The following is a 15,441-nucleotide window of genomic DNA, read 5'->3' as shown; positions in this document are numbered from 1 at the left end:
ATAATAATGGATCATATGTTAATCTGGGAACAACTCCAAAGTTCAGATCAAATATTTTGTGCAGATTAATAATCAGGATTTAAGATATTATTCAAAAATCATTAAACAACTAGAAAATTAGTAGCATCCATAAATGCCCCTTACTGCCCAAGCCCATTTAAATAGAAGCCATAATTTGATTGTCCTGATGAATGATGCATTGTACAAAGTTTATCGATGGCAACTGTAACTATTACGTTTGTCCATCCCTGTTTGCATATAACAATTTTAATACAGTGGAAGCAGTCCCATAGACAAAGATCAATAGTTATATTACAAGAGATAAAAATGGACCTCAAATGAACCATAAATAAGAATATAAATAACATAAATAACCTTAATCTGTTTTCACTATGCTATGTGATGGAAAGATATAGGGTCCCAAATCCTGTGTCCTTTACAGTCTTCTGCAACTGTAGGAGGACAATTTGAATGTATCTTCTCTCTCTGCAAGTGCTCATTCCTACTTCGTGGAGGCAATGGATATACATAGTCTTCAATGGAGCTGAATATATATAAATTATACATATAGAAATACATAAGAAAGTAACTTCCCCTTCGTCACAAGTATAAACAATTTTAACAATTTATTACCTTCTCTTAAAATAGAACAATCACTTCATCCCATATCTCATGCCTTATCTATAAATAAATCTTTAAAACCTTGTCATTCAATCCTAATCAGCAAAAGTTCATTAAGAGTAACCAGAAGTAACAACATATCTATTTTAAAATTAATAAAATAAACCCACTTTTTATTCCTTTCTTTTTCTTTTATATCTCATCTCTCATCTATAAACAGATCTTTAAACCCTCATCATTCAATGCTAGTCAATAAAATTCCATTAAGGGTTACCAGAAATAACAGCATAACTATTTTAACCTTGATCAAATAAACTTAAAATACAACAAATGAGCTCCTCTTCCCATATCTCCTCTCTTATCTATAAACAAAACCTGAAAACCTCATCATTCAGTCCTGGTCAGCAAAAGTCCATTAAGGGTTATCAGAGATATCAACATAGCTGTTTTAACCTCAACTTTATATTCCTTCCCTTTACTTTTAACAATCTTGGTCTTTAAACCCTTCAAATAGTGTCCTGGGACTTGATTTGTTTTTGTTTTTCCTTTATCTCTTCTCACAAAATCCTTCAGAACTTTAACAGGTCTCTTTTGTAAATCCAACAGAGGAAAGTTATCCAAGTCACTCTTCTGGTTTATTATTTGTGGGTCCCTTTTAGATATTAAAACATCAGCCGGTTTCATTTGTATATCCAGTATTTCATCTTTTTCCATATCATTCTTGAAGCCCCTTATTTTCAAATTTCCATTTAAATCAATTTCATTCTTGTCTAGTAGAACTTGTTCCTCTTCCATAACATCATTTACACACAGTCTATCTATAATGGCAGGCATTCTTAAAATTAACTTATGAGTCCATTGTTCACAAATATCCTTCAACTCATCCAACGCTAAAGTATTTTGCTTCATTCTGGGTAAGCATTTCTTTTCAATGATAAGCTCTCAAGAATCCCTAGTGACCTCTCACAGAACCCTGGGATTCTGTGGAAGTTAAGAAAAGGCTGCCTTAGAGGGTGGAGGGCCATAACATTCATTTGAAAGCTTAAAAGGAGCCCTCTGCATACTCCAGACCATGCTGTGAAAGTTTCAAAGAACCATATGCATTATTGATAATGCATAAAGTACAAGACTAGTCAGTAAGGCTGCTGTCAATCCAGGCTCAAACCAAAGTCAATTGAGTTAATGAGCCTTCTTTAAGTGGCCCATTCAGGGCATTAAATATGCAAATGGAGGCAAAATCTTTCTTGGATCCACCGGACATCCATCTAGGACTTTCCATTGTACTCCAGTGCTGCCTCTCTTTGAAGATTTTGCTATGACACTTGACTGGCTTGGATGGAAGCACATTCTGGACTTGCTTTATGATGTGATCAGCTGATGCCCCTAAATCTGCCACTCTTTTCTGTTCCCATGCAATTAATGAAACCTTTAATTGCTTGTTTACATCAAGCAATAATCCATTGACATGGATACTTGCAATTACACGAGGCCTGGCTTGCTATAGCTCAGGAATGCTGAACACTTAATAAACATCTGTAAAAATCTCTTATAAAAACCTTCAGGGTGTTCATCACCTTATTGGCAGCATGGAGGGACTTTTAAACAATCAGCTTTTACAGCCTGCAGAAGATGGGGTTTGGATATTGACATGTATCATCAATGAGAACCATATCTGGCTGCCTGACCTTTGTTTGAAATATATGCTACTGCTTTGTGGCTGGTAGTGTGGTAATGAGTTGTAATTCCAACTTTTAAAAAAAAACATATTTAAAACAAAGATATAGCTTCAGAAGATACAATATCAATAAGTGGACAAAGAAAATTACTGAAGTTATACAATTAACGCTCAGTATAACATTACTAAAAGATTGACCATACCAGACAAATACTTTGAGTTATTTTTAGAATATGAAAAGGAGTACAAATCTTTGAGTTTAGTGCCAGAAATTTCCACTGTATTGTTTGCTAAATGCTAAAAAAAGAAGGGAAAAAAAAGAACAAGGAAAAAAAGAAAGAGAAAAAAACAACTAAAAATAGTATAGACACGTATTTGGTTTCTGACTTAAAACTCCTCAAGAGTTTTAAAATTAAATATGCTTATTATCTTAATATTGTATAAAACTTAATCAGCAGTCTTTACCATTTAGAAAGGATTGTTTACCAGATTCATTATGCTGCAATTGTAAAACTGCAATTGCAGTTTTTTTAACAGGTTTTTAAAAACTGAGGTTCTTTTAACAGGTTTTTAAAAACTGGGTTTTTTTTTAAATTAGTCCATTTTGCTTTTTTTCTTTTGCTCATTTTTATTTTATTTTTGAATCTTTTCTCCTTTGTTCATTCTGCATATAACAATACCACATTTTTAAAAAGAAAAAAAGAGAGATAAGAATAGGATTTGATGCTGCTGGAGACATTCCAAAGCAGACATTTACACACAGAGCAAGCAAGAAAACCAGGATAAAATCTCTGATAGTGTGGTATGTGTTTTGATCCAACAAATCTCTCTTTCTCAGGCTGGTGAATGGTTCCATGCAAAAGCATTGTGTATCTACAAACATATGAACTTCTTTGTTTGTATTTAATTCATTCCATTTCCATGGATATAACATGTTGTCGTCTCTTACAAAAGAAGCTTCTTCTTCAAACCAGGAAGTTTTTATGTTCATTCTAAGTCAACAGTGCACTTGAGTATTTATAAAGGACTCCTTCCCCATAATACCAACACTCATCCCAAGAATTCAGAGACGTTTCCCATTATCAAGAAAGAGTCAGGTAAGAACAGCAAAGACTAGGAAGAATCAAAATATTTGACAGAATTTTGATGTATTTCAATAGCTGCAAGAATCTCTCCTAGTGTGGTATGTTTTGACCTAACCCATACCTCTTTCTCAGGCTGGTGAGTGGCTCCCTGCAGAGACTTTTCATATCTATAAACATAATCAGTTCTTCATTTCATTTTTTAATCTATGCTGTCTCAACCGAGATAACATTTTATTATCCTTACAAAACAGCTTCTTCTTCAAATGGTACATCATTTTATAAAAGTTCTCTTTAACATTATAACATAGTGTAAATTTCAAGATATCCTAAGACTGACTTTGAAACAGAATTGTGTACAAATGATGAACGTGTGATTGCTAAAATGTATAAACTTTTATTGAAATTCAAAACAGAAGAACAGGTGAAAGGATGTATGATAAAGTTGGCTAAAATTTTGGGTTATAGGTTCTGTCACCACTTCAGATATTTAAAGAGTTAAGGTTATCCCTCTTCAGGCTTCTTTGCTCAGGACTAAACATACCCTAGGCTGGGTAAACTAGAACATGGCAATGGCAAGCCACTTCTGTAGGATTGCCAAAAAAAATTGCATGGTGTTTCCAAGTAGACACCAGCAACTGAAATCAACCCAAAGAAGACTTTAGTTTTTTATTCCTATACTGCATATCTGATTTCTTGTTCCTAAGTGGAGAATTTTGCATTTATCTTTGTCAAATTCATTGTGTTCTTTTCTGACCACAATATTAATGAAGGAATCCATCTCTAAGGCAGCAAGACATAATTTCTGGATGGGCAGAAACTCCAGTCTGTAGATCAAGCCCAGCTGCTCAAAATAATACCTATATTTCACTCAGAAAGAACAGGACGCAGAGGATCACTGAACATAGGGTTAACAGGGCTGCAGAAGAAACACACCACAGATTTTTGAGGATGGATTTGTTAAATCTCCCGAGAGACTTTACTGTGGCACAAACAGCAGCACTAAAATGTCTGAAATATGCACCAAGGTCCCCTACCTCCCCACCCCCCGCCACAAATACTTATGAGAAAGCATATAAAAAGAAAGAAAGTTCCTGAAAGTTCCATGAAAAACAAACTTCCCCACTAAGGAATTTACATAAAAGAAAAGGATATGCAGATTTGCTGTAAAAAGGTTTCTTAAATAATAGATTTTAACAGCTAAGTCTGTGGGAGAGGCTCTGTACAAAAGGGCCATATTACAGAATGAGGCAGAAAAATTTTTTTTTTTTGTAATTAAGTGACTTAAAAAGCTGTTTAAAATGTTAACAGGGTGGAATACTGCATGAATAATGCAGAAAATTACCCTGACCAAATTTATAGCAACCCACACTTCTATGGTGTGGACCATGTCACTCTTCTGAAATCTGGAAAGGAGGAGCTTGCAGAGAAAATAAAGGGAGCATAGAAGAGGCAGAAAGGGATCTTCAAATATGACATAAGATTCATGCAGTAGTGGCCATTAGTGTAAAAATGATCAGCATTCCTCCATTTTCAGCTACGAAATTTAATGTAACGTTACATAATTTAAAATATCACTATTCTGTTTTCCTATCAGAAGATGCCCAAATCAGTTGATGGTTATCAGGGTTCTGCTATTAATTTAATGTACTAGCATTATCTGATATTCTCCTCTGACCTTTCCATAGAAGGAGCTTTTCCTCTGCTTCTCCTTTCTGAATTGTCTTTCTCCTTCATCGTCTAAATTTACTCCTCTGCCACATCCTGTTGCTTCTCACACAAACTTGGCCACCTTAGAAGCAAAGTGCAAGAAACCCCACTTCCCAGTAGAATTTCATTTTTTCTTCTCCTTGTAAAATAAAATCAAAAATCAATACAAGAAAATGTACAACAGATGCTCAGATACATCAACAAACCTGGATAATCCATGGACTGTGGCTTTGTTGTCCATTTTTCATAAGACTCATACAATGATACAACATGAGAAATTAATACAATTTTTCTTTCGATTAGATACCACATTTTCAGTAGTGAAAAAGAAATTAATGGAGCAAGTAGATTGAAAAATTTGGGAAACAGCATTGCCCATTGAATTAGCATTCCAGCAAAGACTTGAATATCTTTAAATTAAGAATTGCTATACACGTTTTTGGATTCCACCCTTTTAGTTGTATAAACAAATTAATTCCAAATAGATTACCATTAATGCTAAATAGATTACCTCCATTTCTATGAACATCCTTTTGGATAAAAATTTTTAATATGGATACTTTACAAGTTGTCTTTCAAATTCAAATTTATTTAATCACAGCCAATGATCAGCTAGGTAAAAAAGAAAAACATCTAAAATAAGATTAGGACACCTCAAGTCTTCTTACAGAAATTTTGGCAGATAGAAACTTAACGGCCCTATTGTTGATGTTAAGACTTCTGATCTGCGAGTAGGAAATGGACCATCCTCATAAGAAATTGGGGTTTTGTTAAGAAGTGGTAAACGCCTGTCTGCACGCAGATCACAATAGCAAAGGCAACAGGAAAATACATGCAAACAGATCTCTGTTTCATTGAGAACCGAAGGACAACATCTCTTGGTGAATGAGGCTTTAGTGTATCTCCCATCTAGTGCTGCCAAAAGTAAGACATTGAAGCAAGCCAGAGAAAAGACATAACAGTGTGCTGGACAAACAAGGTAGAAGAAGTAGTTTGCCAGTGTAAACAGTTTCCAGTTTGAACCCACCGCTAAGAGATGGCTCAGATCCATCTGCCATGCAATGATGTTGTTTCTTGGCCCTTGGGCAAAGATCAAGTGTAGTTGTTTGTCTTTTTAGGATTACAAACACATTTCTGTAACATTTTGGTTTTTTGCTTTGGTTTAATTGTTCCATTGTTTTCTTTTTGATTATGCTGATTTTTATTTTCAGTCGTTTTTGATCTAATCATTTAAACAAAAACACCACAGCTGCCGTAGTGTTGCCAGAATGTTTTGAAATGATAATACTGAGTTGAGAGAGACAGGAGGTTTCAGGATGAGTGAGACTCAGGATTTGATGGACTTCAACCATTCAGGAAATTGGGATTTCTAGACTCCTGCCACCCACAGACTTAGGGAAGAAGAACTGGCTGCTTGTCTATCTTTTTTTTTTTTTTTTTGCTATGAAATATAACAGCTTAAATACCAGAAGACATCAGAGCAGAATTAAAGAATCTAGCTATTGGCTGGAGTAGAGGCATCTGGAAGACATTCCAGGAGAAGTGATGACCATGTTGAAAATGCTTCCCTCCCTGCTGGCAGTATGCCTGCTACAACTGATCATAACTGAAGGTAATTTTGATTTGGGGAGAGGCTTAAGATAGATCCTCTGGAGTTCCTGACCATGGGGACAATGCAAGGTACTTCTGTGGAATGTACTTAAAATCCCCTTCCTGATCAATGTGAGATACGTTGAGATCATTTGAGGATCTGGGAATGTGGAAGTATGCGGAGTGTGCATGTGAACATTCCTGGGAGCAGGAATATGACCTGAACAATAATTACTGAATAATTTGTTATAATTACAACAAAAATTAGATTAATTTAGAGGAAAAAAACATTGTAGGGATTAAAGACCTTCCAGGAGGAGAGTCCAAAAACTAGTGCTCTCTGTCTCTGTGCCTGAAAGGAAAGACAGAAGGAAATGACCTCTTTCAGACAAGAGCTAACACAGTATAGCTGAAGGGGGAATTCAGAGTAAATCATAATTTCATAATTCAGGTGAAGCAAGAAACTGGGACTAATTAGAAATTGCTTGATTTAATAATAGCTTTGTGGTGAAGGAAGCAGCAACAAGATCCTGCAAATAAGCAAAAGATTCATGCATATTTTGGCTTAATAAATCCTAATATTATAGTCCTAATCCTCATAATAACTAGCCAAATATTATAGTCCTACTCATTGTAAGTAGATGTTGTTGATATATACTATCAAATCATGTGTCTCTTGACCTGAAATCCCTTCTCCTTCTTATTTCCATAGGTGCTCCTGCCTCCACATCAGGTAAGAGGCCATCAAGGTGTTGCAAGCATTCCTTTACAGGTATTTCAGGGAAAGATATGCAGGAAGGCAAAGCCACAGAATCTGATATGTTTTTTCTGACTTTCCAGCTTAGTCTACAGCTTTAGGATTCCTGCTGGTCTCCCGCCCAAATATTAACCCTGCTTAATTTTCTCCAAGTCATTAAACTTGGCTAGGTGCTGCTGTCTTGGAGCCAATCCCCTAAATCTATCTTCTTGAATCCTAGATTTATTTCCCAAAGGCCCCCAAATCCTGTAGTGATAATGAATGTATTTTAGCCATAAGCTCTCCATATGTGGGAACCCCTACACTGGACTATCCACTGAAGGCATTTTTTAAGCTCGACTGGCAGGTTGGGGGGAGCCATTTTGGGAGGTGCAAGTGGGGAAAGATAACCCTCCCACCCCTGATTGCTGGGATCAGCTCCCCACTCCCCACAATCTCTACCTGAATAGCAATTGCTTTAAAAATATCTTTCTTTTGGCATCCATAAATTTTTTTTTTCTTAAACTGAAAGAGGCAAGGGAAAATAATCCATCAGGAATATTCCCTTTTTCTGTGCTAAATCAGGTTTTTTAGTCGGATGAACACCATTCCAGTATTGTAATAATTCCATCTTGTTGAGCATTGAAGTCTATAGTTCTTTGCCCTCTTACATGCTCTGCTCCTTCCACAGTTTGTGGGCAACCAAGAATCTCTTCCCGAATTGTTGGAGGGCAAGATGCCCCTGAAGGAGGGTGGCCCTGGCATGTTAGTATTTTGCATGATTTCCGTCCTATTTGCGGTGGCGCTCTCATCAATGAACAGTGGATACTGACAGCAGCTAGCTGTGTTTATGGGTAGGTATCTGATATGCTTGAATGTTGCAAAGGTGGGCTAATATCTGTGCCTACAATGTCCTTCATGGCCTCAGGACATCCAAGTGATTGGTGTTAGAGAAGGACCAAGGAGGGACAAGCTAGTAATGGAGCCAAGAATCAGACAGTTAGTCAGGGGGAGAAGACAACAGAAAGTCCTTGTCTCATTTTATTGAACAAGATGAATTGCAACTGGCTACTTTTCTCACATGACATCACCGAATTTGGTTGCTAGTTCAGCTAATCTTCAAACAAACCTGCTCTGATGATATTGAAATAAGAAGGTAAAAGAAAGTCATTGGAAATGTTTTTTATCCTAAAATTTATGATCCACAGGAATGTACTTCTGCATACTATTCAGGGCATTCCACAAGTGGGTTAAAAAAAAGTCAAGATGGCAGATGCAACCATGCCATTCAAACCCTGCTCCTTTTTAAGCAGGCTGTGATCCTACCGTGGATGCTGGTAACAATAGCAGCAATGATCAGAATCAGCGGTTATTGTTTTGCCTTGGCTGGAAGTATTGCAAAAACTACAAATACTTCAGCTATTTTGTGTTTTTAAAATATTATGACAGATTAAAAAAAAAAGTAAAAAAAAACTTACTTGAGTTAAATTGCAAGGGAACTGGGGCAGGAAAAGGGTGTATACCGCAAACATTGGGAAAGAAAAATTGGTAAACTGAGGAACATATGTGCAGAATGCATGAAATAGTTTGTCACAACCCCAGCTGCCTCCTTTTGCAGCAAGAGAAGATCCCCATACATACCCCTAATCCTGTTCATTTCTAATAAGTTTATTCTCTTAGATCTTATAACCATATGAACTTTCCAACTGAAGCTCTGATTGGGTTCAGAAAATTAGATGGCCATAATGTGGAATGTCTGATTGTGGCATACCTCATTATATAAAACCAGCCATTGTGGTTCATAAGGCATAGTTTAAGTTTAAACTTACAGTGGAAACCATGTCATTCATAGTTTATTCTACAAACCAACAGTCCAAGTAAACATCATCTTATCAAGATGGGCCCAAGGTTAGTGGCAGTATTGTCAACACTGAATCAACAGAGGACAGAATCTATGAGTTTCCACATGCAAAGCATCTGTTCTTCCACCACCAGTCCACACGCCTCCTGCTGTCCAAAGAGAAAGGATGAATGAAACTTCCTGAATCCCATGTGGGCTAATATTCTCTTGCAAACAGCTATGTTGCAAAAGTTGTTGCATTATCTCAGAATTCCTAGTCTGTTAAATGGAAGAAAGGATCCTAAATCCTAAATTTAACTGAGCAATTAATTTCTTTTCTCTTTTTCTTTTTGTAAATAAAACAAAACTAAATTGAAACTACAATTTCACTCCTCATTTGCTCTTACCTTCACAGATTCGATTCTATTGAAAAATACACTGTGCTTCTTGGAGCCCGTCAGCTCTTAAATCTCTCCCGAAATGTGCAACTGTACCCTCTGCAAAAGATACTCATCCACCCTAACTACCAGGGCGAGGCTGGCTCTGTTGGGGATATTGCTTTACTTAAACTGGCATCACCCATTCGCTTCACCAGCCTCATCCTTCCTGTCTGCTTGCCGCATTCCTATGACGAGTTCTCCAACAATCCAAATTGTTGGATTGTTGGATGGGGAGATACTGGAAACAATGGTGAGGACTCTTCTTACATTTCATCCATGTTCAAAATCATATGACAAAAACAAGTATGGTGGGCCCACTATTTTTAACATATTCAGTGGATACAGTCCCCAGAAGCTCATCGTGCAATAAATGTTTGTGTCCACTCAGTATGTATTTTAACTCTAGTGCTCCTGCCTTGCCTGACTGTATCTCCTTTCTCTGTTTCTGTCTCCTGCAGAGCCACTGTCATACCCATTAACTCTACAGGAAGCAAAGGTGCCTATCATAAGCCGAAGGAACTGTAACAATTTCTACAACGCTGTCCCATTTCTAGACATGGAGGAGAATGATCCTGTCAAACCTGATATGATCTGTACTGGTTATACCCAAGGCAGCAAAGCTTTCTGTAAGGTACAAAATCCATGAATGATTCTTCATATTCACAACCTGGGATAGAAAGGTACCCTCTGGAATGTCACAGGATGGTGAAGTTTAGCCTCATTCTAAACTGGCCCAAAACCTAAAAGGAAGGTGAACTTACATTTTCAAGGTTGGGGAGAAAAGGGAATCACACCAAGTGCTTTGCTCTTTATAGTATAGGAGTCTCATCCTCTTTCGGATCTGGCAACTGTATTTCTTTTTTATAAGATAAACTTTATTAAAATTCTACACATAAAATCAATATAAGAGACACACTACATAAACATATATAGAAACCTGCAAATACAAAACTAAACATCTAACTTAAAAAACATATAGTCCACTTCTGCCCTTCACTTTCATCATGGATCCATTAACCATTTCTTATTCCTTTATACTGTTGTAGTCACTATATAAATTTTCTGTTATCTCCTCTTATTTGATCTATAAAACCCTTTATCATCAAACTATTTTTCTCTAGTTTTGTAATATAATCCATAAACTGACTCCAGTCTTTAATAAAAGCCTCTGTAGATTTCTCTCGTTAGACATGTCAGTTTTGCCATCTCTGCCATGTCTATAACTTTAAATATCAAATCTTCCACACTTGGATCTTCTTTATTTTTCCATTTCTGCCCATATAATAATCTTGCCATGGTGCTCATGTAAACCAATAAGGCACCATGCTTTTTACTCAGTTTTTCTTCCATAAACCCTGATAAGTACAATTGTGGTTTCATCTGAAAAGGGATTCCTATTATTTTCACCAATGTCCTTTGATCACCGACCAACATTTTTTGGCTACTTCACAAGTCTACCACATATGAAAATAGGTTCAGTATTCTTTTCCATATTTCCAACATTAATTTAGAATGTTTGTATACATTTTTGATAGTTTCACAGATGTCAGATTCCATCTATATATCATTTTATAAAAATGTTCTCTTAAATTATTGCACAGACAAAATTCAATATTTTTGGTCCACATTTTTTCCCAGATATCCATGCCAATACTGCACCCAAGGATCTGGCAACCATATTTCATCCACAAAAGCCAACATTTCAAAGGAATATTTCTTTCAGTAGGATAACAACTAGAACACAGCCTCATCCCTTGTTTTCAACAGCAATCAGTTAATTTTAACCGGCGTCACTTAAAATACTTAATGAATTAGTAAAACTGAAACTGATTGTGTTATCCATTTCTGCCCGGATGTTTAAGTCTGCCACCTTGAAGTTGATTTATGCCATGAAGAGGAAGTAATGATAATGACAATGACAATGACAATAATAATGATATCATGGAATTTAAAAGTTGGTCAGAAGCATTTAGGCCATGGAATCCAATCATCTATTCCATGCAGAAGTCAAGTTTCCATGAAAGGCGGCAATCCAGTCTAAACTTGGAGATATCCACCAAAAGGAAGTTCACCAATCTTTTGGCAATTACTTCCATTCCTGGGCTGCTCTGACCATTAGCAAGTTTTTTTCATAATATTTAACAAAAATCAATCTTTCTACATCTCTAATATTTCAGTTTCCAGTCCCTCTTCATTTTTACTGTCCTTCTCTCATCCTGTTCCAGTATTTTTGTTCCAATAATTTTATTAAAGATTATATTATACAAGTAAAACTTGCACAACTACAAAATAGAGAAATACATTAAACAAAGAAAGGAAAGTTAACATTAAAAAGAAGTGCAGAAAAATAAGAAAAGGAAAAAGGAAGAAAAAGAGAAAAAGTGAAACCTCCCCCTCCATCCCCAGCAAGTATAATCAACATTAACAACTTATCACAATCTCTTAAAATATAACTAAACATCTCTTCATTCCATATCTCACCCCAATGTCTATAAACCCTTCTCTAGAACTTCATCTACCTCTATTAAACAGCAAAGGTCCTGTAAGGGTTATAAGAAATAACAACATAAATATTACGAATTTTATCTATTACCCCAATCTGAATCTATCCTTTCCCTTTAACCAAATCCTGATTCTTTTTTTCTAATAATCAAAGTTCTATCCCACTCAAAAAACAATTAAACATTACCAGAAATAACCACTATCATCCAGTCCTGATCAAAGAACCATTAAACATCCCCAAAAATAACCCATTATTTTAACCTTGATTGAATAAACTAATTCTGTATTTTTTTTCTGCAAACAATCTTTAAAATCCTCAAAGAAAGTTCTAGCAACTGCATTTTCATACTCTCTTCTCTTGTCCCAAAATTCTTGTCTTCATCTTTATCAAGTTCCCTTTGTACTCCCAATGTAGCAATTCCAGCAAATCCCTCTTGTAAATCCAGCATAAGGAAATAATCCAGATCACTCATCTGATTTGTTATTTGTATTTCTTTTTTTATTTTTATGTCATCATATTTCATTTGTAATTTCATTATTTCAATCTCCTTATTCTAAGCTGTAATTTTTAATTCCACCTGTAAATCATTCTCAATTTTATTCAATAGAACAATTTTGTTCCTCTGCAATAACATTGATGCTATGAAGGAGTTAAATAGTTGGGGAAACTCCTGTTGCCATAAATAAAATATTTCCTTTAATGTAGCCATCTGGTGCCCACTAGTGTCTAATCTTCAAACTCCTGTTCTCAGTTTCAGAATATAAGCATGGCAGTTTCCCATGGGAGAGGATCTTTTCAATTAACTTCAGTCTTAAATCAAGTCCATCTGTGCCCTTAATCTATGTAAAACTTTCTGAAGCCAGCAGTAATCTTCCTTTTGCTGTATATTCCAAAAAACATACATCTTTAAACTTGTAATTAAGCTGTCTACCTTCCTTCCTTCCTTCCTTCCTTCCTTCCTTCCTTCCTTCCTTCCTTCCATCCTTCCTTTCCTTCCTTTTTTTTTTTTGAAAAGGATTGAAGGAAATTCACCCTGCGATTTCAGTAAAACTTGCCAGTCTGAAGGTTCTCAATCTTTAAAGAAAGCCAAAGAAAAAAATAATAAAGTCCAAAGGGATTAAGAGATGAGCCCAGTCAAACTTAAAGTCCATATAGGCAACATTAGCGGCAATAAGCACAATAGAATTCCATGACTCCCAGCTGATTGCAAGCCAACCACAAAAGCACAGTTCCTGCTACCCACTCTCAAAAAAACACTGTGCAGAGTACATGTGGGCTATCTGACAATCTCTCTTAACTCCAGAGAGATTACCACAGCCCAATTCCTGCAACTGGGCACTGATTTGGCCACAATGGGCTCCTCTCCTCAGAGGAACATCAGTTCACCATTATGGCTCACTGGAAGTTTTGGTAAGCTGTGGAAATACTGTTCCAGTATTTCTGAATCCTTCTTAAATACAGGTAATCCCCAGTTTAAGAATGAGTTCTGTTCCCAAGATGTGACCTTAAATCGAACTTGTATGTAAGCCAAAACAGTATTATTGTATAATATTGTATAGGTAGTATTGTGTAATTAACTCAAACCATTGTGTATTCAACTTGAATCATTGTGTATTTAAGTAGAAGTTTGCTACAGTAGTCTCTGTACTTAACTATGGCTTTCCATAAACCAGGCATTGTTAACCCAGAGACTACCTGTATGATGTCTACAACTGAACATGATACTCAACATGACCCTGTCCAATCAGGAGAAAAATGACTCATATTTAATGTAAGGCAGAATATAAATGAAAACAATAGATAAATGGCAACGCTAATCCTAATACTATATTGTCAAACCATTACATATAAACAATCATTTTTAAAAAATTGAGCAATCCTCACAAATTGGCATCAATTTTCATAAGATTGGGAACGCAGTGTCTTGTCCCAAGCAAATTTGCAGACAATATTTGCTCATTAGATTAGTTTGATGTATATTATGGCTTTTATCCAGAAGCACAAGGTGATATCAATATCGCTTCCTCCAACAATATAGCTTCACTTCCTCCTCTGAGATAGGTTCCCTGAGAGAAAGCAACCAGTCCAAAGTCACCCAGAGAGTTTCCAAGGCTGATGGTAGACTTCAACCTGGGCCTCCCTGCCCCTACTCTAACAATTTAACTACTTCACCATTCTGATGCCCTCCCTTTAACCCATATTCTAAATTTGATATTAGAATGTTCTTTGTATATTCACATTAAATCTTATTTCTTTCCCCATAGGGTGACGGTGGTGGACCCTTGGTCTGTAAAGTCGGGAGGAGATGGATCCAGGCTGGGATTGTGTCTTGGGGAGTAGCGTGTGGCAAATACTTCCATCCCGGGGTCTGTACTTCAGTGCCCTTCTATAGTCGTTGGATCAACGATAAGATCAGAACACAATGAAGGGCTGATAGTAAAACGTTCCCACAATGACACTCCTTTCAGTGCCGTTGCCCTTGCTTTAAGAAACATAATCAGCAGTATCAAACCATTTTCAGTCTATGCACAAAACAATCCAGCTGCTAAGCTAAGACTAGAAGCAGATCAAATGCCCGTTGCCTGTGTCTCTAAAACATGCTTAGCCAGCTCATTGTCCAACCTAGCAACTGTATTGGCATAACATGGGATGTTGATGTAGTTTTAACTTTGGTTCACTGGTTGGGTGCTTTGCAACTTAGTGCAACCTCAGCCCATTTACTGTAGACGGTTGGATGCGTTGTGCAAACAGTGAAATTAGGTTAATTCAGAAACCAGGTTAATAATGGTAGTACAAAGAATAGAAGCATTACCCGACATTTTGCCTAATGCTCCTTAGCATTCTTCTTTAGTGTGTATTGAAGGATTGTGATTAGGAAGCCATGTGAGCAAAGTTAGCTATTATAAAGAAATGAAAAGGAACATCAAGAACCAAAAAACATGTGAGGCCTATTAAAGCAAGCTCCAGATTGCTGGGCATGTGCTGAGTTCCAGAACTGAATTCCACAAGTAGCAGAGGACCCAATCCCAGGAATAAGTGATACTCACCTTGTGAACATCACAGTACCCTTCCAAAAAGACCAGCAGTCTTTTCTCCTCATCTTTTGATTTATTTAGCATGTAGACAGGAATGCCATCAGTATGAGAGGATACAGAACTGGGCATTAGGCTTATTTACATTGATTAAAAGCTTCATGCATCCTGTTACTTCTATCCTGTGTGCTTATCAATAAAATTATATGACA

The 15,441-nt window shown here is 36.4% G+C and overlaps 1 protein-coding gene across 1 annotated transcript; it reads left to right on the top strand.

Moving 5' to 3' along the window:
* The first annotated feature begins 6,554 nt into the window (after positions 1-6,554).
* On the top strand, positions 6,555-15,441 carry LOC103055196 (serine protease 48-like). The gene is made up of 6 exons (XM_088142399.1): positions 6,555-6,700; positions 7,391-7,411; positions 8,106-8,268; positions 9,670-9,944; positions 10,153-10,325; positions 14,462-15,441. The coding sequence occupies exons 1-6, from the start codon at positions 6,634-6,636 to the stop codon at positions 14,621-14,623; spliced, it is 861 nt and encodes a 286-aa protein (XP_087998525.1). The 5' UTR covers positions 6,555-6,633; the 3' UTR covers positions 14,624-15,441.

The sequence above is a fragment of the Python bivittatus genome, unplaced genomic scaffold (genome assembly GCF_059951505.1).
Source record: "Python bivittatus isolate LINGU-HERP-01145 unplaced genomic scaffold, Pbiv_v1 ctg000440_np1212, whole genome shotgun sequence".
Lineage (NCBI taxonomy): Eukaryota > Metazoa > Chordata > Lepidosauria > Squamata > Pythonidae > Python > Python bivittatus.
This window is presented reverse-complemented; position numbering and strand designations above follow the sequence as displayed.